This window comes from Thunnus albacares, chromosome 13 (genome assembly GCF_914725855.1).
Source record: "Thunnus albacares chromosome 13, fThuAlb1.1, whole genome shotgun sequence".
In the NCBI taxonomy this organism is placed as follows: Eukaryota; Metazoa; Chordata; class Actinopteri; order Scombriformes; family Scombridae; genus Thunnus; species Thunnus albacares.
In genome coordinates, this window is record NC_058118.1 from 13,044,867 (window position 1) to 13,068,556 (window position 23,690).

The 23,690-nt window shown below is 38.7% G+C and overlaps 1 protein-coding gene across 5 annotated transcripts in view; it reads left to right on the forward strand.

The window, feature by feature from the left end:
• The window catches only part of nrxn2a (neurexin 2a), a 120,996-nt gene that overhangs the window by 53,021 nt on the left and 44,285 nt on the right, over nt 1-23,690 (forward strand). For 3 of the 5 annotated variants that reach the window (XM_044370836.1, XM_044370840.1, XM_044370839.1), the window contains 6 exons: nt 1,206-1,232; nt 5,349-5,468; nt 5,558-5,939; nt 6,917-7,107; nt 8,083-8,256; nt 9,116-9,235. In XM_044370836.1, the coding sequence (XP_044226771.1) occupies nt 1,206-1,232; nt 5,349-5,468; nt 5,558-5,939; nt 6,917-7,107; nt 8,083-8,256; nt 9,116-9,235 (1,014 nt within the window). The remainder of the gene's footprint in view (nt 1-1,205; nt 1,233-5,348; nt 5,469-5,557; nt 5,940-6,916; nt 7,108-8,082; nt 8,257-9,115; nt 9,236-23,690) is intronic. The other 2 variants (XM_044370837.1, XM_044370841.1) reach the window with 1 other exon arrangement.

Below are 23,690 nucleotides of genomic sequence, written 5' to 3' on the forward strand. Positions count from 1 at the left end.
CTGTGATGGTTGACAGCTTGAGAGCACTCCTCAGCCACACGACTTACACCAATATATTCATGCACTCTTGGATAAATTGGTTTCGTGATTCAAAACATGCAAATGACTGATGAGTGGGTGATTCCACTTTGTGCTGAAAAATCTGGAATATTTATATTTGGAATATAATAGAAGTCAGACAATATTAGCTGTTCTAGACATGAGAAAATGTGTTGCTCTTGTCTTTTTTTTTTTTCACAGTGTAAGGTTCATTGTGGCTGCAGGTTGTGCAAATCGCCCTTTTCCTCTGTATTTGACTTGGAAAATGCATTACCATCAGGCCTGCAGAACAAGCAGGAGACTGAATCATTTCAACAGCAGTTTGAGTTTAAGAGTGAAGATGGATCACGGTTTGGGCCTTTGAGTAGAGGTGCATCAATTTTACAGAACCAATCAAACTTTTTAAATTACACATTCATGCTTTTCTCAATAGTATTTAGTGAAATTAATCGATCACATTGATGTATGCATAACTTATTAATGCACGTAGGCTATCCTAAATATGGCATTTTAATAAAACTAAAATGGAATTTCAGTAATATGTTATAGTGTCAGCTGCCTCCGTTTCTAATCTATCTTTGCGGTAAATTCATCCTGCTCCATTGGGTGATAACCAGTGTTTATTCAGCTTGACATGTTAAAATCTTGATTATAATCTCCACACAAATTTAGCACAGGTTCCATTTTTGGGTTTTTGTTATCTGCTTCGTACATTTTCCTAACAGGGATACATGTTTACTGTATTACCCCAAAGCACATCTGAGCGAAAATCTGTTGTGAAACAGTCAAATTCATTTGTTGACACGGACTGTAAGCATCCAAATCAGAGCTGATACCGACACTAAAAATAATACTGGTGCACCTCTACTTTTATGGTGAATAAAACTCTTATTGTCCCAACTTTGATCTGGTCTTTTGTACTTCCAGCAGTGCCAGACACATGCTGAGGTATTCCTTTCACTCACTGTTCATTTTTTCTAATGTTACGTGCACAACAGGGGAGGAAAGTGGCGGTTTAGACTCTTGAGGCTGTCCCCGGATGGTGGGCTCTGAAAAGCACTGAACTGTCTGCAGAATGTACCTTGAAGGATGTGAAATATTCTCCTCTTTTGTGCTGTTCTTTTTTTTTTCTTTTAATCTCACCATCTCACTCTCTCTCTCACCAGATTGTATCAGGATAGACTGTAATCTCAGTAAGTGTCTCCTATGATTATTTACTGTACCATGATTTAGAGAACATGCACTGTGGTATGATCATATGCCTCTTGCTCTATTCTCTGATAACACAGAACATAATTCTTACATTTTTCCTGCTCCACAATTGTCCTTGCTTACTGTTTACCTTGTTATCCTGCTCACAAGCATCAAAGATAAGAACAAAAATGAGACTTCACTGTGGCAAGTTGTGGTATGGTTGAGTATAATTGGATCTTTTTGCTCTATGCAATCCACATTTAATCAACAATTTGAATGAGACATTTTCTCAATATTGCAGGGTAATAATGCTACAATCAAATGTAGCAAAATGTGATATATAGTAGTCTGTTGTTGTGCTGCCAATGAGCCTGTCATTCATTTGCCTGTGACTAATTTGCTCACATAACTGATAATTGGTTACAGCTAATGTACAATCAGCAATTATCTGTGATGAGAAAAGCACCACTTAGTCTCAGTTTAGAGAGAAATTTGATTTAGTTACTGGGTAATCACACTGCGGTGGCAGAGCTGAAATGAACTTGCAGCTTTGTCTGATATCTGATCAATAGATGAGTGTGAGACGTGACAGTCAGCTGTCAAAAGCCCTTTTTTTTTGCTTAAATGTTGAAACATGTTAGAGAGATTTACAATTTGTTGGAGCAAATTCTTCCAATTTGAGGAGAATACTTGCAGTGGGACATATTCTCTTTAAAAAATGAATTAAATCATCAGATGTCAGTTTTTTTACGACAAACCCTTTGAATACAAAATGCATCTGAATCTAAGTAGTCGTCCTATATCACCAGACACCTGTTATCTTGCTTTGGGAATCATGATGAACTAAAAAATTTGCTTGTTGCATCTCAATGAGATTTTAATTCTAAGAGACATCCTGGACCAGATGTGCTATAAAGTGCAGGATTAATATTAATTAACTCTATGAATGAATAAAATGTCTAAAAGCATGAAAAATGACTTTATAGGAAAACTCAAGCTGAGAAACACAACAATAAAGACAAGACAATCAATCAAATACATTTTTATTAACCACGGTGCATTTAAATGAGCGAACATAATTCCATTGATTGAAAGGCGATTTTCTGGTATCCTATACTCTTGTGAAATGGAGTGGCACTTTAGGTTCTAGTGCGATGATGTTGGAATTTATGATGTAGATTGTTGCTCGCACCTGATAGTGAGAGACAGGCAATTTAAGTTTTGGTTCAGACTACAGCGGTGCGAGAAACAGATAAAAGCTATTGCCAGTAGAGAGGTGAACGGCTCCCTGATATAGATCATCCAATACAGAAGAGGCTTATGAATGCTTATAAAAGTTATCGCTATAATCGAGTGCTGGCTGAAAGCTTGTTTCCATGCCTCATGTATGAATAATTCCTGGATTCTCTCAAATAAAAACGTTCAATGTTCAAATATTTGATGATTTACATAGCTGGCTGGATTTTAGTCATTATATGTGGTATGACATGTTACGCTCACCTGAGATGAAGGGCAACATTTTTTATATAATCTCAAACATATTTTGACATTTAAGCATGTTCAGTAACCGACTGTAATTTAGTCTCATGTTAATCTATTGATCTGATGCAGATTTGATGGCTGTACATGCACAGCAATGGTGTACACTTTTACTGTTACAACACACCATTATAGTGAATGGATTACATTGTATTATTTCTCTTTTCAAGGTGAGTAATGTGTGTGCGTTCACGGGTGTGTGGATGGTTGGACACAAGTGAGGTGTGCTGTCTCTATAAACCAGTTCAATGACCCAGTGTATATACACCTGCATGAGAGCATTTTTAAATGGTTCATTACTCAACAACAAATAAAAAGCAAGGTAAAAATTCAGGTAAATTGCAAAGATTGATCATGGCTTATTAAAGGAAATGCTCTATTTCCTTTATCTCCTCAGATATCTGCCTAATAAATTGCCCTCTCTTCCAGCAGATGGCATTGTACCATCATGCACTGTCCACAGAAAATGTGTACTGTATGTATGTGCACTTCTCTGTGTGCAACATTAATCGTCTTCCTGATCTGTCATATTGTATGTATGCTACATCAGTGACCTCTGAAGGAGCTTAATGCTGCCGATGTGATGATGGATGGCTTGTTAATGGCATTTATGATTGATAACAAAAGATGAAGACAAATATTTAAATTGCAGGAATGGCTGCCTAAATGATTTAGACAATCATCAGGCGGAATTACAGTTTGCACCAGACTGAATGTAAATATATTTGTTTTGGCAATTTTGAAGGATTAGCTTACAACTTGAATTCAAGTCTCTCAGTTGAGGTATCTTGTGAGTCTAGCTTACTTCAGAAGGAATCAGGGAGGCAGTCCGTCTGCAACAGCTGCTTGGAAGCTGTCCACAACTGGATCCATAGTGGGTGGGTAATAGTTGTAAGAACAAATGTTGCTGCAGTGCTCTTGATTAATTCTCTGGAATCTGGGGAATAATGGTACACAGCACACTTCTGAAATGAGGCATTTGTTCTACATAAATTACAGAATTACCATAACATGCTTTGATTAACACGTACATCCTGCGTTCAAAGTCTCAGCTTGCTCGTAATGCTGACCTGTAAAACCGCGCCATGCCTTTGAAGTCATCCTTGTTTGAAAATATTAAACAAATTAATTTTTAACTGAGGATCAAACTGGACAAAATAGGCCCTTTTACATGTGCAGCCTGCTCTAGTGCCTCTGGAAGCTGAGCTTGTGAGGCGAAGGTGCTTTGAAAGAAGTCTACATTTCAAAGGGTTTACAGTCAGATGTCTGTGTGAATACATATTATATTCCACCATTTTACTTACTGCCCTCTGCAGTGTTAGAGATAGATCCCTGTAAACAGTGTGCACTCCAGTTTTATCCTGTGTAGCATTCATCTTTAATGAGATGTGAATCATCAAGTATCTAATAGAAAGTATTCCCAGTTGGTATACTTTGATAAAATAAAACACAAGTAAATATACCATCCTCCACTTTGCTCTGAAGAATTTTCACTCTGTTTTCCTGTTTTCGTATTTGGATGTTTGGACTCAGACACTAACATTTAGATAGCAGGGAAGCTCCCCTCTGAGAATCACAGATAAGATAAGTAGTCCCTCCTATCCGGCATCCCACTATCACCTCTTTCATTACAGCAAATCTTGTCCATACCTCTGTTTTCATAAGATTTACAAAGTAAACATTTCTGTTTTTGTGCCAGACATGATTCCAGCAAGTGGTTTGTTTTTCATTATCTAAGTAAATCCATTAGATGTAGAGGGAGGAGGATTTGATGCGATTGATCCGTCTGGCGTGCACAGTCGATATTCAGCAGGTGGATTGTGGAATCATGCGGTGTTCTGTAAAGACACTTGATATGCAGCTCCGGCCAGAGTCTCCAGTCGCAGTTTTATTTCCCCGAGGATGAAACAGCGAAGTGTTCGGAAACCAGTTGATGTTTTCCATTTATTGCCCTCTGTACGTCCCCTGTAATTCTCCTGCACCCTGAGCTCAATTAGACAGACAAACCCCTAAAGGCGCAGTCAGCTTAGGCATGGCCAATTAGTTTCCCAAGCGATGTCAGAACTCCTTTGAACTGCCGTGTCAGCCTGTTGCATAGGCACTGATTCGGGATGACGGTGCTGCAGTGGCAAGCTTCTGCACTGTGACCTATTTTGAAACCAGTGGAATAGTCAGAGGATAGTGCAGAAATTCTGAAAATGAAAGCCGTATGTTTGAGCCACGCCTCTAGATACATGTTTCCCCAGTAGACATCAATCAACTGTCCAGACAAAGAAAAAGCATGGTTCACGCTATTTCAGCACAGAAATCATTTTACATGTCAATCATTAGATAGGAGCTACTACTGTAGTTTCTTTGTTTTGTTTTGGGTTTTTTTCCCTTTATTTTCCCTTTATGTGTAGAGTGAATGCAAATTATTGGTTGCAGGTAGATGTTGGTGGTTGTGTGTGAGTGATAAGTGAAAGAAAATATGCACCCTGAGTAAAGAGTGCTTCTCATGTTGAGAGCTTCGTCTGGAAAGAGTGTACACTGAGCTGATGTGGTATGATTTTCACTTGATGCTGTCCACCTCTTAGGCAAGGGGCCTGAGATACTCCAGGTAGGCGAGAAGCTGAATGACAATGAGTGGCATGCAGTGAAGGTGGTGCGGCGTGGGAAGAATTTGCAGCTGTCTGTAGACAATGTGACTGTGGAAGGTACAGTAGGGATTAAGCAGCTGTGCTAACACACATACACATATTGAAAGGAATTTGCAACTCAAGCTGCTTTTTTTTTGGTTCCTCAGGCCACATGACTGGCGCCCACACCCGCCTGGAGTTCAACAACATTGAGACGGGAATCATGACAGAACGGCGTTTCATCTCTGTGATGCCTTCCAACTTCATCGGCCATCTGCAAGCGCTCTCCTTCAATGGGATGCTCTATCTGGACCAGTGCAAGAATGGAGACATCTCCTTCTGCGAGCTGAATGCGAGATTTGGCATGAGGCACATTGTGGCCAATCCTGTAACTTTTCTAACCCAAGCCAGCTACTTGGCCTTCTCCACCTTGCAAGCCTATGCCTCCATGCACCTTTTCTTCCAGTTCAAGACCACCAGTCCTGACGGCTTGATACTCTTCAACTCTGGAGATGGGAGTGATTTCATCGTGGTGGAACTGGTCAAAGGGTAAGTGCTGTAAGCTGTAATCTACATACAGTAATTTGATGAATCCACATAGACCCTTTATTTCCTTCAGATCTACAGTTAATATATTTACTTGATAGAGAAGGCTATTTGGGACAGGATTTAACAGTATTTGTCCTGCTCAAATTTAAGGCATATAAATAGGAAATTTACAATTTTTCTTCTTTCATGGACTCAAAATTACCTAATCATGATTCATACATTATCTTGAGCCTGCAGCTCTGAAGAGAGACACGAAATAGCTTTAAAAACAATTTGTTCATCATAAATGATTTTGTTACAGGGAAAGCTGCAGAGAGAGGCAGCAAGATTGAAAAACAATAGCTGCCAGTGCCACTGTGCCAGTGTCATTCTCACTCTCAGACCTGCTTGAGTAGATTTGGCAACTTGACTCCATCACAAATACGTTTTAAATGTTTTATTCATTGTAAATAATTTTGTTACAGAGAGAACAGCAGAGGAAGGTTGTCGAAACAGAGCAAGCAAAGCAACAATTGTAGTTTCCCACTGCCAAACCTCACACAGACTTTCTCCCAGTAAGCAATTAGTCAGCAGGAGGCCTTGTTCAGCTCCGGAGCTTGCAGTAGAAGCTCACACAGACAACACAGACGAAAAATGGCTTCCAACATTTCTGTCACAGTTTTCAGGCAGCTCAATTTTATCTGTGAAGTGTAGCAGCTTGTCATGGATGTTGCTTAACTTTCAACATTTCAAAATTCAAACAAGATTCAAGACGTCAGTCTGTCTTTTGAACAATATCAATATAAACATGACAGTATGCTATTAGAAACTCATCATTATCATGTGCAGTTACGTAAATTCTTTTTTTTTGTGATGAGAAAATGCACTCAAAGCCACTATTTGAACCTAGTTTTTATTATAATCACTTAAAACTGTTAATGCTAGTATGGTATCTGTAGATGTACTGAATGTAAGCAAACATCTGTGTTGATCTGTAGGTACATTCATTATGTTTTTGACTTGGGAAATGGGCCGTCACTAATGAAGGGAAACTCTGACAAGCCACTCAACGACAATCAGTGGCACAACGTGGTGATCTCCCGTGACAACAACAACGTGCATATCCTAAAGATTGATTCCCGTACTGTCACCCAACATGCCAATGGAGCCCGCAACCTGGATTTAAAAGGTAGTTTCTCTTAACAATCATAAAGTTGAAGTATTTTATTCAAAGTCACATATCAGTGAATACTTGCTGCAGGTACTAACACTGGGCATTCAATGTTTGTGTTGTTCTGTCTGAGTCTGCATAGTAAACCAGTTTCTAACCAAAATCTGATCTGGTTTCGGCAGTTTATTAAAATCCATATCTATTCAGGTATTCCATTTACATCCACACAGTAAATCCCAATGAGCTTCTCTCAAAAAGGGAACAATTTGGAAATATTCAAGTTATCTCACTAACTGCACATGCGCAGTAAAGCAGTCTCAATATACTCATATTTTAAAGCAATAGCCCACTATTCATACATCAAATGAATAATTCCAGTATCATAATAACAATTCTCAGCCATATGTAACAACATGTACGTAACAAAAAACTCAACTCTGATATTTATAGTCAAATTTGCCTCTTAAACTAACATTTGCATTACATCTTATTTTGTTTCCTGGAGGTAAACATCTCAAAAATGATAAAATAGGACTTCTTATGATTGTGTGGTTGTTCTATTGTTGTGGAGACTTGTTATTTCTTGGGACCAAGTTCCTCCTTTTTTGTATTTCTGGTTTAATATCACAAGAATACACACAGACAGTTGTGTTACTCTATTAAGGTTTATGTAACTGTCATAAAACACATGTTTAGCATGCACCACCAACTGGGGTTGGGAAGCAGGCAACAATTACCAGCTCTGAAAATGGTGGACCACCTGTTTTGGATTCTGTTTTCCAATGGATTTGTCAAATTACTTGTCAACTCAAAGTTGGTTCACAACTATGCTGAAAAAGGTAGATTATTTGTAATATAATGTCATGCACAGCCTCTGAAAGACGCATCATACCACCTTTTTTAGTTTGTTTTAGTACATGAACCAGCATGTACTTGGATATGGCAAATGAAGTGACTTTGCTGCTTCTTTTAACCCATTTGTGTATCTTACAGGAGAGCTGTACATTGGTGGTGTTGGGAAGAGCATGTACAGCAGCCTGCCTCGATTAATAGCATCCAGGGAAGGATACAAAGGCTGTCTGGCATCTGTGGACTTGAATGGAAGACTCCCTGACCTGCTGGCAGATGCCCTCCACAAGGTCGGAGAGGTGGAGCACGGCTGTGGAGGTAAGGCATGAAACACCTGTGAATCCTTCATGTAAGCTTGTATTTCCATCAGTTCAGAGCAGAGATGAAACCAAAGAAACTCAGAGTGACTGCTCACTGAAAATTCATTACACCACATTTGTTAAGGTATTAAACAGCTTTTCGGAATGCACCATAATGATTGGTCAGTGAGCACGTTCTGCGGTTTTATTATTTCTGATTATACACGCTAACATGTAATAATGTCACTCTTCAGTCGCGAAGTCCAGCTGCTTTTGTTGCGTTCTAATCAGGCAGGAAAGAGCTCAGTAGAGCGCATAGTTCTGCCAAGGCTAAATAATCTAAAATCATCTCCCCAGGTTGCCATTACTTTCACAGGAAACAATGTGCTGGTTATGATAGAATATAAGAGTACATAAAGTTTGGCCTGTGGGTGACACTTGAGCAAAATTCATGGAGCCTCCAGAATCAAAAGGTGTTTTTCTCTTCCTAGCATGACTTTTTCAGGGATTTTTTTAAGATTTATGGTCTCCAGAATGAATTAAAAAAATATGAATCCTCCTCTTGAGAGTATAACTGTTCACAGCAAATTCTAAGCTAGTCGAGTTGACCTTATTCTAAAGCCTACAGCTGTATAATACAGTAGCTGGCTAAAAGCTAAACAGCCATCTTACTAACCTTGTTTATCACTATGTTGTCTTGCTGAGCATCACTTTACATCAATATTTTCTGTAAAAATTGTATCTTTTATAATCTTATGCCTATTTTTTTATGACTGTCTCACCATTACTTATTTATTTCCTTTGGATAGTAGTGAAGATTCATAAATAAAACAGAGAGAAGGCACCTGCATGGTAAATCTGCTGTCAACACCCTGCAGGTCCCAGTACCACATGCACAGAGGAATCCTGCCACCACCAGGGAGTGTGTCTGCAGCTGTGGGAGGGCTTCTCCTGTGACTGCACCATGACCACCTACGGGGGGCCGTTCTGCAATGACCGTAAGTGCAGGTGTTTTACGTCTGAATGGGTCTGATAGCGGGGAATGTCCTCTAAGAGAAAAGTCTCTCACTGGTCACCACAGAGTAAATGATGATCACATCCCGAAGTAAGTAATTGGCCGTCAATTTTACAGGTGGAGTGAAAATATCCGTAAAATATGAGTTCTCTTGTTAAGAACATTCAGTCAAGCTCACTGTGTTGGTTTAAAGGCTTTAACAATCAGCCATGACAAATGTCTTTCTAGATAACACAACATTGTGCCCACTTAGAGCAACTCACACTGGTTATCCAGTCATAACTGTTGGGGGAAACATTATATCCTCAACATTTGAACTGTTCAAAAGAGAAGACAAACAGCCTCATTTTATCTTCATAAAAACATGTTTCAGTTTAGTAATTGGTTTTGATTATTGATTAAATGAACTGCAGACTTTTCAAAGTGTCGTATCTTTGGTGCATGCATAATGTTCACTATGATTGATCACCCATTTTAAGCAAATTTTAGTATCTTCATTTTTATGCCTCCGCCCCTGGCGACAGCCCATTCTCGTGAGCGTGATATCTCAGGAACACCGTGAGGGAATTTCTTCAAATTAGGCACAAACGTCCACTTGGACTCAAGGATGAACTGATTAGATTTTCGTGGACAAAGACCAAAGGTCAAGGTCACTGTGACCTCACAAAACACATTTTTGGCCATAACTCAAGAATTTATACGGTCATTATGACAAAGTTTCACACAAATAAAGTACTAATAGGATAAAATGATGAACTGATGACATCCAAAAGGTCAAAGGTCAACTTCACTGTGACATCATAATGTTCTGCAAAAACACTTTTCTGGCCATTATTCAACACCAGAACAGAAACAGAAGGGGAGATTGTGACCATATTTCACATTTGGTCGGATACTGAACTGGTGACACTAATCTTGGTGTTGAAACTGTGATGATTGTATAAATCTTCTGTGCTGCCAGGTTGAAGGTGTGTGTGATGCATCCACATTTTCAAATTTGTGGCTTCTTTGCAACAACTTCCACATCTGAGGGATCGTCTACTGTCATGGCTACAACTTTGTGTTCTATCAGAATCAGCTTTATTGGCCAAGCATGTGAACACATACAAGGAAAATATACTTAATACCTTTTATTAAACTCCTTCAAAGTCTTCACTACAAATATTACATGAGTCAGATATGGATGTAAACTGCAACTTGACTGGTTGGCAGAGGGATACAACTGCAAGGTGATATTTCTAGTTATACAGTATGGAAATGATATTGCCTCAAGGGTAGGAAATCAATCTAAAGACTCATGATATTCTTTGGAAAATGATTGACAGTGATGCAGAGTATACACGATTTGCAGTCAATGGATAAAACATGAAAAAACACTGATGTATTAGAAACAGTGCTAATGCAAAGCAGTATTAATGATTGGCTTCACTATCATAGCAACAATAGCTTGCAAGCTTTGATTGACACACCATCAGTCACCGTTTATTATTGTTTTTCATTAAAGTGCTGAGATTGTGTAGTTCAAGTGCTTTTTTATACTTAAAAAAGACAGACTGAATGTGATGGGATACATGTCTACACGTCTCATCCCCTCTGTTTCAAACACTGACATGAACTGTTTAATAAGAAAATTTGCATATATTGTACAAGCGTGCGGGTTGATGGTAATGTGCTGTATGTCTAACTTGAGGAATTGATTGCACGCTATTTGCACATCACATATTGATAGCGTTTCAAAAACCTCTAGACTGATCGCTGTCTCCAATATAAAGAGCCCTATGTGTCCGAAATAATAGACCCGACTTTTACTAGAAGCTTTTCATACTTATAATAGCAAGAGATTAACATTAAGCTTATTGGTCTGGTGGTCACGGTGAGTTAAGCTTCATTTGCTGCAGAGTCATTTAGAATAACTGCAAGAATTGTGCCTTTGTGGTAATTATTTTTGAAATGTGCTGTTCTGCAGTATTGTTTTAAGAGAGAAAAGGACTTTACACTCCAAAACTCTGTGGGGGAGCCATTTGAGGATAGTTTGATGATAACAGTAAGTGAAAGAAAGTCATGTTTGCAGGAAGAAGGTGTCTGATGTGCATTGTAAATGCATTTTAATGTGTAAGGAAAATGTAAATATTTTAACTTTGGAATATGAGGAAAACACCATCACTGATCATTTTGAGCACATTTATTTTGTTTTTGGTATAATAGTCTAATTATTCTTAGAGAAAGTTAAGACACTAGTTTAACTACTTTCTCGTGTCGGTGGCTCTTTCTGGCAGTCATCTACTTTAGCAAAAAGCTGCTTTCCCCCTCCATTTGTTTTAACAGGTTGTCATTAATCTGCTTCCTCTTAGTGTTGCAAACATACACACACGGCCAAATGTACTCACTGCTGTAATCTATTGATCTTACTTGAAAATCAATAGTTTATCCTCTGTAGACTTTATGTATTACATCCCCACTGTACTAAGAGTGTGCACCTGGATGAAATGTCTATTATGCTGTTCAAGCTGTTTTGTGCTTTCCACATGATAAAGAGGGCAATATACTGGACAGAGCAAGAGAGCAGCTCTATGTAGCTAATAGTTCTGTGTTTGCAGGTGATACCACATTAGGAAATTCTGGTAATCACTTAAACATCCCCTCCACACAGGTATTAGGACCTACAAAAATATTCTGCTTGAAACAATAATGTGATATGGTTGCCACTTTAAAATCCTTAAAATGCCATCTTATCCTTCTCCCTCATTAAAACATCCAAAATCTATAAATTTGCAAATATTTTTCATTTCAGAAGTTTAACTGCTATACACAAGATGTCTCCTGCCTCACTGAAAAGTCCACTCTCAGTGTGTGTGCACTGGAGGTTTCAAGTTTCCACATCACACTTGTATAAGCTGCATATTGGACCACGATTGGCTTCAAAACTAGCTGTGATGTCACAAATCATGCTCGTAGGCCTGTGCCTTAAAATCAGATTTCCAATGAGCGCAGAGAAACTTTCCAATTTCAGCAGATGGATGTGAAAACAGCCTTCTAGTGTCAAATTCTGCACATAAATCATTCTGCACAGTGAAGCTCAAACATTCAACTGAAGGAACACATTTTTGAGAGGAGGCAGACTTAGAGAGCTGCATTTGGAAAGAAAAAAATACAGTTTAATCTGTAAAATGTATGCTACAGCACATTTTTGTATTAATGTTGATAGGACTATGAAATTACAAATTCAGGACACTTTCCACAACATGTGAAGCACTGATCTGATAAATGCTATCTGTCGCTAGCCATTAAATTAAATTAATTGATTATTAATTAATACATTTTGTGACACTAAATAGAGTCCAAAATCTCTTATAAAACAGCCCTTGTTCACTTTTGATCACGTACATTTGTAGACAGTGTGTTTCCTGATGCTGTTCATGTCTATTTCCATGCAGATAACAGTTGTAGTCAGCTGGGGTTTACCAAAGCAAAACAGAGTTTCAGCAGCCGATAGCGTCTCCTCTGAGCAACACAAAAACATGTTGTTGATCTTTATCAAACTTGAAAATGATTCCAGTTGAGAGAGATTACATGTTAGTATGCAGTTGTTCAAGCCCAATCACAAGTTCAGAAGACACAACATAAAACTCCTCCCAACATCTTACAGACACCGACTCAGAGTTTCTATTTGAATTTCTACATTTTCTGTAATTGCAGCTACTCTGACGCACATCACATCATCTAAGCCAGAATTTCAAACGTCTGCCTAAGGCTAAACCGTCACGACACCCTTTCCAACAAGTTTTGCAAACATGAATGTATTTACAGTAATATTTGATTGCCTGGGACAGAGGCGAGATCAGGCTGTCAGAAGGATATTGAATCCAGAGCTTGTCGATTTCAATGATGTAACAGTAACAGTTCAGTCAATAGGTGTTTTGAATACCAAATGTTTTTGTACAGGAGCTGGCAACTGCAAATATTCTCTGGGTTCACTTACTATTTCCTCCATAAATGTATTCCTATATCATATAGGAAAAGCCTCTGAGAGACAAGATTACAGGGCACTGGTAAAGCTTAAAACTTTAACACTGAGTCATCTACTCCATCCACGCAATTGTTGGGGAGGAACTCCCGGAAATGTTCCTGCATTTAAAAGACTATTATTGAACAATTAGCTGTGAAAACAACATTTTCAAGAGAAATGTATTTTCCTTGCAGCTTTTTTGGTGTTCATCTAGCTGCATTCAGCGAGGACTCTCAATCATGCAGGTGGTAAATGGCATGGCTGACCGCTATCAAAGGTCAAACCAATACATCAGTCCAACTCGCAGGAAATAACAAGCCTCATGCTTCACAGCGAGCCCTCATTTAAGTCATCGAAACAAATGGAAAATGTGGCAAACATATGAAAACACAAACAAATATGTACAGTAGGACAATGTTTTGTAACCATCAGTATTCGTAAAGCACGTCTAATCGATGCCACAGTCTCCTGCTTTGTTTATTCCGCTAACATTTAAGCCTAACAAATAATCTGCTCCTCTCACCTTTGTCTTCTTCCACATACCAGTCCAGAAGGTCAACTCCATATTTCAAGAAACAGCATTAAAAAGAAGAGAAAGTAGTGCGCTTCAGTGATCAGATTTTTTTTTTTTTACTATCATTTAAAAGTATAAACTTCTAAAAAAAGACAGTAGAAGTGAACAAGCTTGTGAAACAACTAAAATTCTTCAGTTGTTTTGGTGCCTCGCTAAATTGATGTTCATATATAGAAAGCAATTTACCAAGTATGCTACAAACATCTGTGCTAATTACTTCTAGGTCATCGTTTCATCAAGCAAAGTCACGGAGATATATAATGATGTTCTGTGCTCAATTTTAAGCGCTTCTTTCTGTAAACATATGGAGAGTGTAATTATTGGTTAACCTCTGCAGTCACAGATGATTGTTATGGCATATTCATCACCTGCTTGTGTGTCTGCGTGTGTGTGATGTACATGTGGGCACAATGGCATGATGGGCGACTAAATCAGACGCAACTGTTCCTGCGTCTTTTCTTATTACTAATCATGACATGTTCTATACCTTCTTACCATGTCACAACCGTGTGAGTCTATATGCAGTACAATATGCAGCCCGCACATTTCACAAACACATGAAATTCCACCTGACACAGCTTTACGTAACCACAGTGATAGCAGCCATCAGTTATCTGCAGAGTGGAGAGAAGAGAGAGCCCACCTTCACTGTTAATTTGTAAGTCAACATTTCCTTTGAATTGTTTAATTCCCATGGAAGTAAAACAGACTGTAAATTGTACTTGTAGCCTCCAGGCATGTAGGCAAGGTACACTAACATGGTGCCAGACAGCAGCTGTCTCCCTTTCCTATTTCACATGCCAGTTAGCAAACACCGTATCTAGCTTTCATTTTATTTGTGTCAAAACTACAATGGTTTTACATTTTCTCAAAAGAGCTTAATGAAATTTGCATCATCCAGTTGAAGTTGTAGTATTGAAATGATAATTAACTGTGTAACACATGCAGATGCTTTATGCAGACCTGTATGCAGACTTGAAGCAAATTGTAGTAGTTATAATAGTTTAGATGTCTCTACTCAATTACAAATATGAGAAACTTTTTAGATGTTACAGTTTACTGTTTTTGGAAATATTAAAAGGCTGTTGGTGCAGAGCTACCGTATATCTAAAACAGTTGTAAAAGTGTGCAGTGGATCGATGGGAATCTGTTGTAGTGTTAATGTGCCATAAAGTGTGGCAAAACTGGAAGTGTAAGTGCTCAATGGAGTCCCATTTTTCCTTTGACCTTCATTTCAGGTGGAGTCATTCGCGATTATAAGTGTGTCCCAAAAGCCACAAGGATAATCCAGGATAGAGGTTCAGACTTAATCTCGCGCCCCGGGACTGATGCTCAAGAAAACATATCGCTCCTCATAACATGGTGACCTACCAAAAATAGGCTTGTGAGACACTTCTGGGTCTGGACTGTGTAAGGTCAATGGTCAGGACTTGTACTTGGGATAATGTAGACATGCAGACATACTTTTAAGACACTTAAATGATGTATAGTATGACATAAATTGTCTTTAAAATAACAGGACTTCTTTGCCTTTGTGTCCGCTCTACATACTCATTTCAAGGGTTATATATTCAACAGATTGCATTTGGAAAAGCCATTGCTCTTATTTTCGTGTTAGTTGTGTAAACAGACTTTGTAATTACAGTGTATGCTTCATTCCCTTGTAGTCTTAAATCCCTAAAATGTAATTGACAGGCTTGCTTCAAACAGATGTAAGGATGTTTATGAATTTTACTGCAATTTAAGGGTTTGTGATCAGCAATTGTTACTATTAAAGAGATTGTATTGTGTTTGAGAGAGCGAGGTGTGAGGAAGTGAAGGTGGAGGCAGGTGCCTCCTACAGCTGTATTCATTTCCACTCAAACATCAAGTTTAGAACAGCTTGCGCAAATTTGTACATTAATTGAGCCTTTTAAAACCTGGATGGCGGTCTTTAGAAATAATCATCTAAATTGTTCAAGCCAATTGTTACAATTTGCCCCTCATCCATCACCAGCCCTGCGATTTATGAACAATTTGCTCTACCTGAGCCACAGCTGCCCCCTTTCAAATTTCAAATTTCCAGTCAAACCTTTGTTAAAATGGTCTTTGATTCATCTTCATGATGTCTGTCAAAATGGTTGAATGTCTTCCACTTGGTCAGTATATGTAGATTTTATTGTATAGGCCATTTGGTGTTGCACGGAGGTAGCCTGAGCTTGGATGGGTAAGCTTGTAATTTAAATAGTGAAATCTGGAGTTAATGCCAATCTCATCCCATCTGATACATTACTCATTTATTAGTGCTTGTAAAATATCTGACTAAATGATCTTGAGATTTCAACAAAGAAGAGTGAGCTATAAACATGTATGTATATAACAACCTGTGATAGACTTTCCATGGTGTACACAGCACTGTGTGGTGCATGCTGGGGTACAATCCAGCCCCCCACAGTTCTTAACAGGATAGGTAGGCACTGACGATGGATGAATGGATGAAAAGTTGGATAATTACATTATCAAAATCGAAATCTTGCTTGCTCAAGTATCATGTTCTTATCTTTCTCATCTTATTGAGCTAAATTTATGTTAGATCTTTTTCCATCAGTGTCTATCACCATTATCATCACCATCATCTCAGCCAACTGACTTTGTCAGCTTTGTTCAACATAAGAGACAGTGTATCCCATAAATGATCATCTCTGCCAAATCTCTGCTCTCAGTGAGTCATATGGATACTCTGAGCCCAAGACTACTGGCACAGCTCCCCACAGCTACATTAAGGAGCTAGAAAAGATTCAGAATTGTGTAATTGTCTGGCAGAGCTTACAGGGTTATAAGAGTTAACCGGTGGCGGACAGGACGCGTTGCTTTAAACCTTGTAATTCTTTGCCTAAATAAAGATCATGTTGACTCATCTTCCGGTATAATACACCACAGGTCAATGTCTGACCACTCACAGCATTTTTACAGCTTTTTAGCCTTTCAGGCATGAGTGGAACACTCTTGACATTTACATAGATGTGAAAAGAAGTTGAGCACCTGAGGGAATAATGCCCCCTTTTACTTATTTTGGCTTCTCTGTCCATGCAGTTTCTCACATTAAAACATCTTTGCTGTCTTATGTGTTTTTCTCAAAAGGGCAGTATCATAACATAGGTTTTATCATGCATATACCAAAAACACCAGAAACTTAAACACTAATTTGTAATTTCCTTTTTATCAAGATGTTACCAGTTGTTAAGAGAAAGGTAATCAGCAGACCAAATTAAATTTTCAGTCCTTTCGGCAATGTTTCATAGGACACTGTGTTGAGAAACTCATAGTGACACTGACACACTGACTCATACTGTTTATTAAGCTGTTAAGGAATTTAAGCAGTTATATGTGTACAGAAAAAAAAACTGGTGATTCTGCTTTACCAAGTGTTCACATTCGGATAGTCACTGAAAAAGTGACCCAATTATTTTTGATGAATAGGACTGGTAGGGCTCACAAATAGAGGAAGGATTTACTGAAATAGCTTACTTCCATCAATTTCCTCAAATGCAGCCATCAAATGCACTGGCATTTGTGGTTGGTATTTACAGAGTATAGATGTGCTAACTGTTCAAACACAAGATATTCAGAAAGGACAACAAAGAGAGTTTGAGAGTTCCTCTCTTTCAAGTGTCAGAGGATGGCATTAAAAGAAATGAAGGATGACCATATTATATAACCATAACTTGATGAAATAAAGTCAAAAGTGGGACCTCAGACCAAGTGAAGTCACAACATCATCATCAGCAATGACAAAACTAGTTTTGCATTTAGACTTGACATCTGTTCATTTCCTATATACAACACAGTAGCCAAGCAACCAGGGAAATGTGGCTGAAAAAGGGAGCAATGGCTTAATTTTTCTGCTAATCTAATTTGTTTCCTTCCTTCCTCCCTGTGATTTATTAAAATATTTTTTTCTGATTGGCTGATAGGTGTTCTGTCACATGTTTAACCACGGCAAGTGTATTAATTTGCAGATAAACATGAAACAATATTTTATCAAGTTCTAATACTTATAAACAAATTTTTTTTTTTTTTATAAGATGTGACGTAGAGTCATTTGATATCTTGATGTGAAAGTTCAAGCTTATTTAATAAAATCCTTAGAAGGAGCAGAGATTTTTTTTCAGTCCCCAAGCTGACTCAGTGTAATTTGAACCATTCTCTCTTCACACATACTTATTAGCCTTCTCTCTAAAGAGGATTGGAGCACTTGTGATGAGATGTGAAACACTACAGATTCGATGAGGTGCCAAAATCGTCAAGTTTCATTTTCTACTTTTAGCTTCATTAACATAGCACAGTGTTATAACAGACGATCGGGGCCGCCAGAGAAAATGCATGACTTGCCTGTTCAAAACCTGTGTGAGACTACTACAGAGATGCAATTAGAGCCTTTCACACCACCATTTATTGGAACTAATAAAGCGCTCGACAAAGTCACTCCCGGTGTGATGAACACCACTGTCTGATCACAATCTCCCCTCTCCCCAGTGTTGCTTGTTGATTTGATAGCATTGTTCATGATTGTTGTGACTAAATTGGTTTCAGTTAAAGTAAACTGCACTTGTAGCTGGAATGCTTGAACTGGTAACTGTGTTGTACAATGTAGTATATTAGTGTTCAATCAATCAATCAATCAAGTGTATTTGTCACATGCAATCATTCAGGCACAATCACAGTGAAATGCAATCCTGTCAGTTCCTTCAAATTGTGCAATAAAAACAGATTAAAAAAGTAATGAGTAGTAATAATTTAAAAAAAAAAATAGTAATAATATATGTGTATGTGTATGATGGGGAGGGGGAAGCAGTCTTAGGCAGTGACCTCATTTAGGATCCTAGTGGCCTGAGGTTAGAAGCTCATCCTGAGCCTCTCAGTGCTGGCCTGGTGTATCTGGTAGCTTCTTCCCAACCACAGTGGGGAGAAAAAGCCGTTCTCTAGCCTTATTCTTGCAGTGCCTGGAGTAAATATCCTTTATGGTAGAGCACCTCTCACCACCGAGTCATGCAGCCCCCATGTCAGATGCCAGGCCCTCGGTGATGTGGACTTGAAGCTGTCCACCCTCTCCACCGAGGACCCGTTGATATTGAGGGGGGTGTAGTTTCTACCCCGCTTTTTCCCAAACTCCATTATCAGCTCCTTAATCTTGCTGACATTCAGGAGTAGGTTATTGTCCTGACACCAGCAGGTCAGTACCTCTACTTCCTTCAGGTAGGCCTTTTCATGGTTATCTGTGAGTAGGCCCACCACAGCTATGCCATCAGCAAACTTGATGATTGTGTTGGAGTCAAAAGTGGCTACATGGACGTTTGTGTACAAGGAATACAATAGAGGGCTCAAAGTGCAGCCCTGGGGTGCTCCAGTGTTAAGGATCAGGGTAGAAGAGCTGTGTCTGCCTAAACTCACTACCTGGGATCTGCCCGACAGGAAGTCAAGGATCCACATGCACTGTGAGCTGTTTAATCCTAGATCCTTGAGCTTTGTGATGAGCCTGGATGGAACCATGGTGTTGAACTCTGAACTGTAGTCAATGAACAGCAATCTCACATAGCTCCCATTTTGTCCAGGTGAGATAGGGTGGTGGGGAGGATGTGTGGTATGGTGTCTTCCGTTGACTGGTTGGGACGGTAGGCAAACTGTAGTGGGTCCAGTGTGCTGGGTAGTGAGGAGCAGATGTAATCCTTGACCAGCCGTTCAAAACATTTCATCGCTACAGAGGTGAGTGCCAATGGGTGGTAGTCATCCAGGCAGGCTGGTCTTGTTTTCTTAGGCACAGGAATGATGGTGGACTTCTTGAAGCACATGAGTACAACAGACTGAGCCAGGGACGGGTCAACTCTTGGTTAATACAATCTTCAGAAACACTTTGCACATGTTCCTTAAAACATATTTAAATGCTACTTCTCACCATATCTTCATGTCGAAAAGGAACTGTTGTGCTGTCCTCAGTGGGTTTCTCATATCTACATATTATATATTGTAGAGGGACTTTCCTTCTTTGACTCAAAGGTAATATGACACAGTGTTATTTACATGAATGGTCATTTTCGGGTCATCTGCAAACCTGAACCTGAACCAAAGCATTTCATCTCTTTGTCTATTAAGAATAACTGAGCAAGGCAGCTGTCCTGATAAGGCTGGCTGTCTCCTAGGGAAACCAAGGTTGTGCAGATATGCTGTGCTCTGTTTCAGACGGTCAGATTGTCTCCTCTTAAAATGTAATGTCTGTGACCTGAATGTCGATAACATGACAGGTAAGCATAGTTTCTTGTTTAGGATCTACCCAATGGAATCCTCGCACACGTATAGACGAGTAAAGAATAACCTTATTTGAACATGTAGTAAATCTCATGGGTCTAGTGAGGGGTTAAATACTCCCCACCACAAAGAAAACCTTCAGAATTGAGTAGCATTACACAGTGTTTCACTTGTGCTACTCTGTTTTACTCAATCAAGCTTCAATAAATGTGTCTGTGTAAGACATCCAGGTCTTCTGAAACCTTCTTCAATTACAGGTTAGCCAGTTGAAATATTTTCATTCACATATATCACTTCTTATGTAGGATAACAGTGTGCAACAAGGTAAACATTTGCTAGATGAAAACAAAGGTAAGATTCCCAGCCTCTAATTATTGTATTGTGATTATTGTAACTGAACCTTTTACTTCCCTGGGGTTATTTGTGATGCTAATCTACTAAAAACAAGTGATGTGCATAAAGCTGCAAATAGATGTTGATTTATAGTGGGATCCATAGTATTAGCAACCCTTTCACATCACACTAAGTCATTTGATTTAATTGTATACACAAAAAATATTGCATAATGGAGTATGACAGGAGCACCATTTCCCCATATATTTAAAATCACATTTGTAAATATTGAACTTGAAAATGAAATGCCCAGATTTATTTATTACCAGCCAGATGGCCATCCAGCCATAGTATTTTCGTTTGTGTTCCTTAGTTCCAGAGTATTTATTTTAAAAGCTCCAAATAGTCTGTAGTCTTCAATATGTGATGTCAACACATTTATAGAGAGCAAACTGAAGTTCATAATGCAGTCAGTGGAGAAGAGATTCAAGTGTACCCCAGTAGATTTTTAAACAGTAATTTCACTTACAAGTAATATCTTTTTTTCTCCTTCCACCTCTATCCATTATGTAACTTGTGAAATCATCTCCAATATGCATGTTTTTAGCCACTCTAGCAGCTTCATGGCAATATCAGTCAGTTCACTACTTTGGTCCAGACTGAAATATCTCAACAACCATTTAATGGATTGCCCTCAAATGTCTTATAGAGATTTATAGTCTCCAGAGGATAAATATGGTCTCCTGACTTTTCCTCTGTGGCCACCAGCAGGTCAAAATCTTTACTTATCCAGTGAAATATCTATACATGTATACATGTACAACATGGATTGGCACACATTTGAGGTACAGACATTCATGCCCCCCTTGGGATGAATTGTATCCACTTTGGTGATCCCCTGACTTGTCATCTGTTGACATCATCGGATCAACATCTCTATTTGTCCAATACTTTAGTCTTATTTTCAGGGCTAAGACTGAAGTAGTGTTTTTCACTGCAAACAGCAGTGTCTTTATGTCTCATTAGTCTCCCAAATTTACATCATCAGCAATCAATAATTCGTTCTTCACAAATAAACCTGCTCATTATTTAAAGCCACTAGACATTGCTTCCCTGACCTCTTGCAACCTTTGGATATAGTGTCACGGATCAGGATAATTTAATGCAAGTTGATAGCTCATTAGAATGCAAACAGACACGGGCTGTGCTAAGCTATGTTTAACAGATTGGAAAATACAAGCCACACTGCCAGTTTAACTCAGATATGCGACAGGTTATTTCATAATTAGTCATGGTCTTTTATGACTCACTCTGCAAACAACTGACTGCTGGAGAGGGAGTTCAATCTTCTTCTAATGTCACACTGACTAACAGAGATAGGAGAAATATCCAAACCCCTATAACACACACTTCACTCACTGAGTACACCAAGGAGTTCAACCATTGTCTGAGATTGAAATTTACACAAAACAATCTGATATCACTCTGCTGCCATTTTTTAAGTTCCACAGCAACAGGCCATGTGAACTTTCATAGCTGTTATGAGTTATGATGGCTTTTGTTAGTATCCTATTCTAGTATATGTATATTAGCTCTTCAGCGATTTATATAATCAGTGTATATCTAAGATGTCTGTGTATGCCAGATACATTGTGGATTGAATATATTATAAGTATTGCTGAGCATACAGTATATCATAATTACATTGACTAAATCTTTTACAGATCAGATTAAATACCATCTATGTGTTTCAAACAGCAGTTCTAACTCTTCTCTTGAATTTAACAAATCCATAAAAACAACAATTTCTTAACTGTCTACTGTAGAAAGTTTCTCCATAGTTAGAGGTTTCGGTGCATCATTAGTGATTGTGTGTTTATCTGATACTGTCACTGGCCACTTTATTTATACATCTGTGCAATATACTGCAATCCAATACAACAGCTCTGCCATGAATTATACTTTTACAAAGCTTATACTTTTTCAGTTTTTAACCTTGAACTCTGCAATAGAAATGGTCCGGCAGTGTCTACTTTGGTATTTTTGCTTATTGTGATGTTATTTCTTGAAGTACTTTCAAATGCTGCATATTGCTAAAAATCGGACATGTGTAGCCACTTTGGCCCGGCCACGGACCAACCTTATAATGCCAAATGTCAGTCCATCACTGACTCACAGAGTGATACAGTTACAGCATTGGTCGGCTGGCCTAGTGTTGGAGTCTCCCCATTGGCTCTTCTTTCAAAATGAATTGTCGCAAACGGTTTCTATTATGTCCTCAGGGGGGCATTCACAGCGGAGCCCCTGGGCACAGTTCACTGAGTGCAGCCCCGAAATAAATTTTAAAAACACACATTTACCGACCGAAGAATCTGACACAGAGGCTATGACACTGACAGGAGCACCATCCTGCAGATACAAAGAGACACGAGGGCCAGCATCATTAGCATAGCTGTGGCATGCTGTGCGTAGCCCATAGACTGTATAAAAATAAGGCGTAGCTGTGGTATTTCTGGTTTAACAGCACTGTGCTGGGCAGGTGACAGGTGTGTTTACGGTGTTTTTACGATGTGCTCTGAAAGACGTCACAGTGCAGATATAAAGTCACACAGCTGATGGACTGTTAGCCTAGCATGCTAATCTTACGTAAACATAGATGAGGCCATATGTTTACAGATATCCGCAGATAAAAACAGATGGAAGAGGAGGGGGAGTTAACGGATAATTAGAATAGTTATAGTTAAGAGTTAAAATTAAAAAAGTTCACAAATCAAACATCCCAAGATATGAGTGGAAAGTATTGTTCTTGTAGCTGCATTTTTAGCCTTTTTTTGAGATATGCTGCTTCCAGCAAATATAACTGGGACCACTACAGAAATTGCAGATGAAGATTTAATATCCAGGAATTCACATTATAGACACTACCACTTACTATCCCTGTAACAAATTGGCCACAGTTTCATACATTGACCATACATGGTCCAGCCATATTCTAGGTTTTAACCTAGTCTTGTTTAAAGTAGAACTCATGGCAGAGCTCTTTTATTGGATTGCATTAGATTGTACAGGTGTTCCTAATTTAAGTGACCAGTGAGTGTACATCCTGTCACTACTAGCATGTGATGTCCATCCATGGGCATTATTTTTATTATTATTACAAGCATCTAGATTCTTATAATTTCGTAAACCCAGAAATACTTAACTTGACAGTTATTGGAATAACCTACCAGTATTCATGCATGG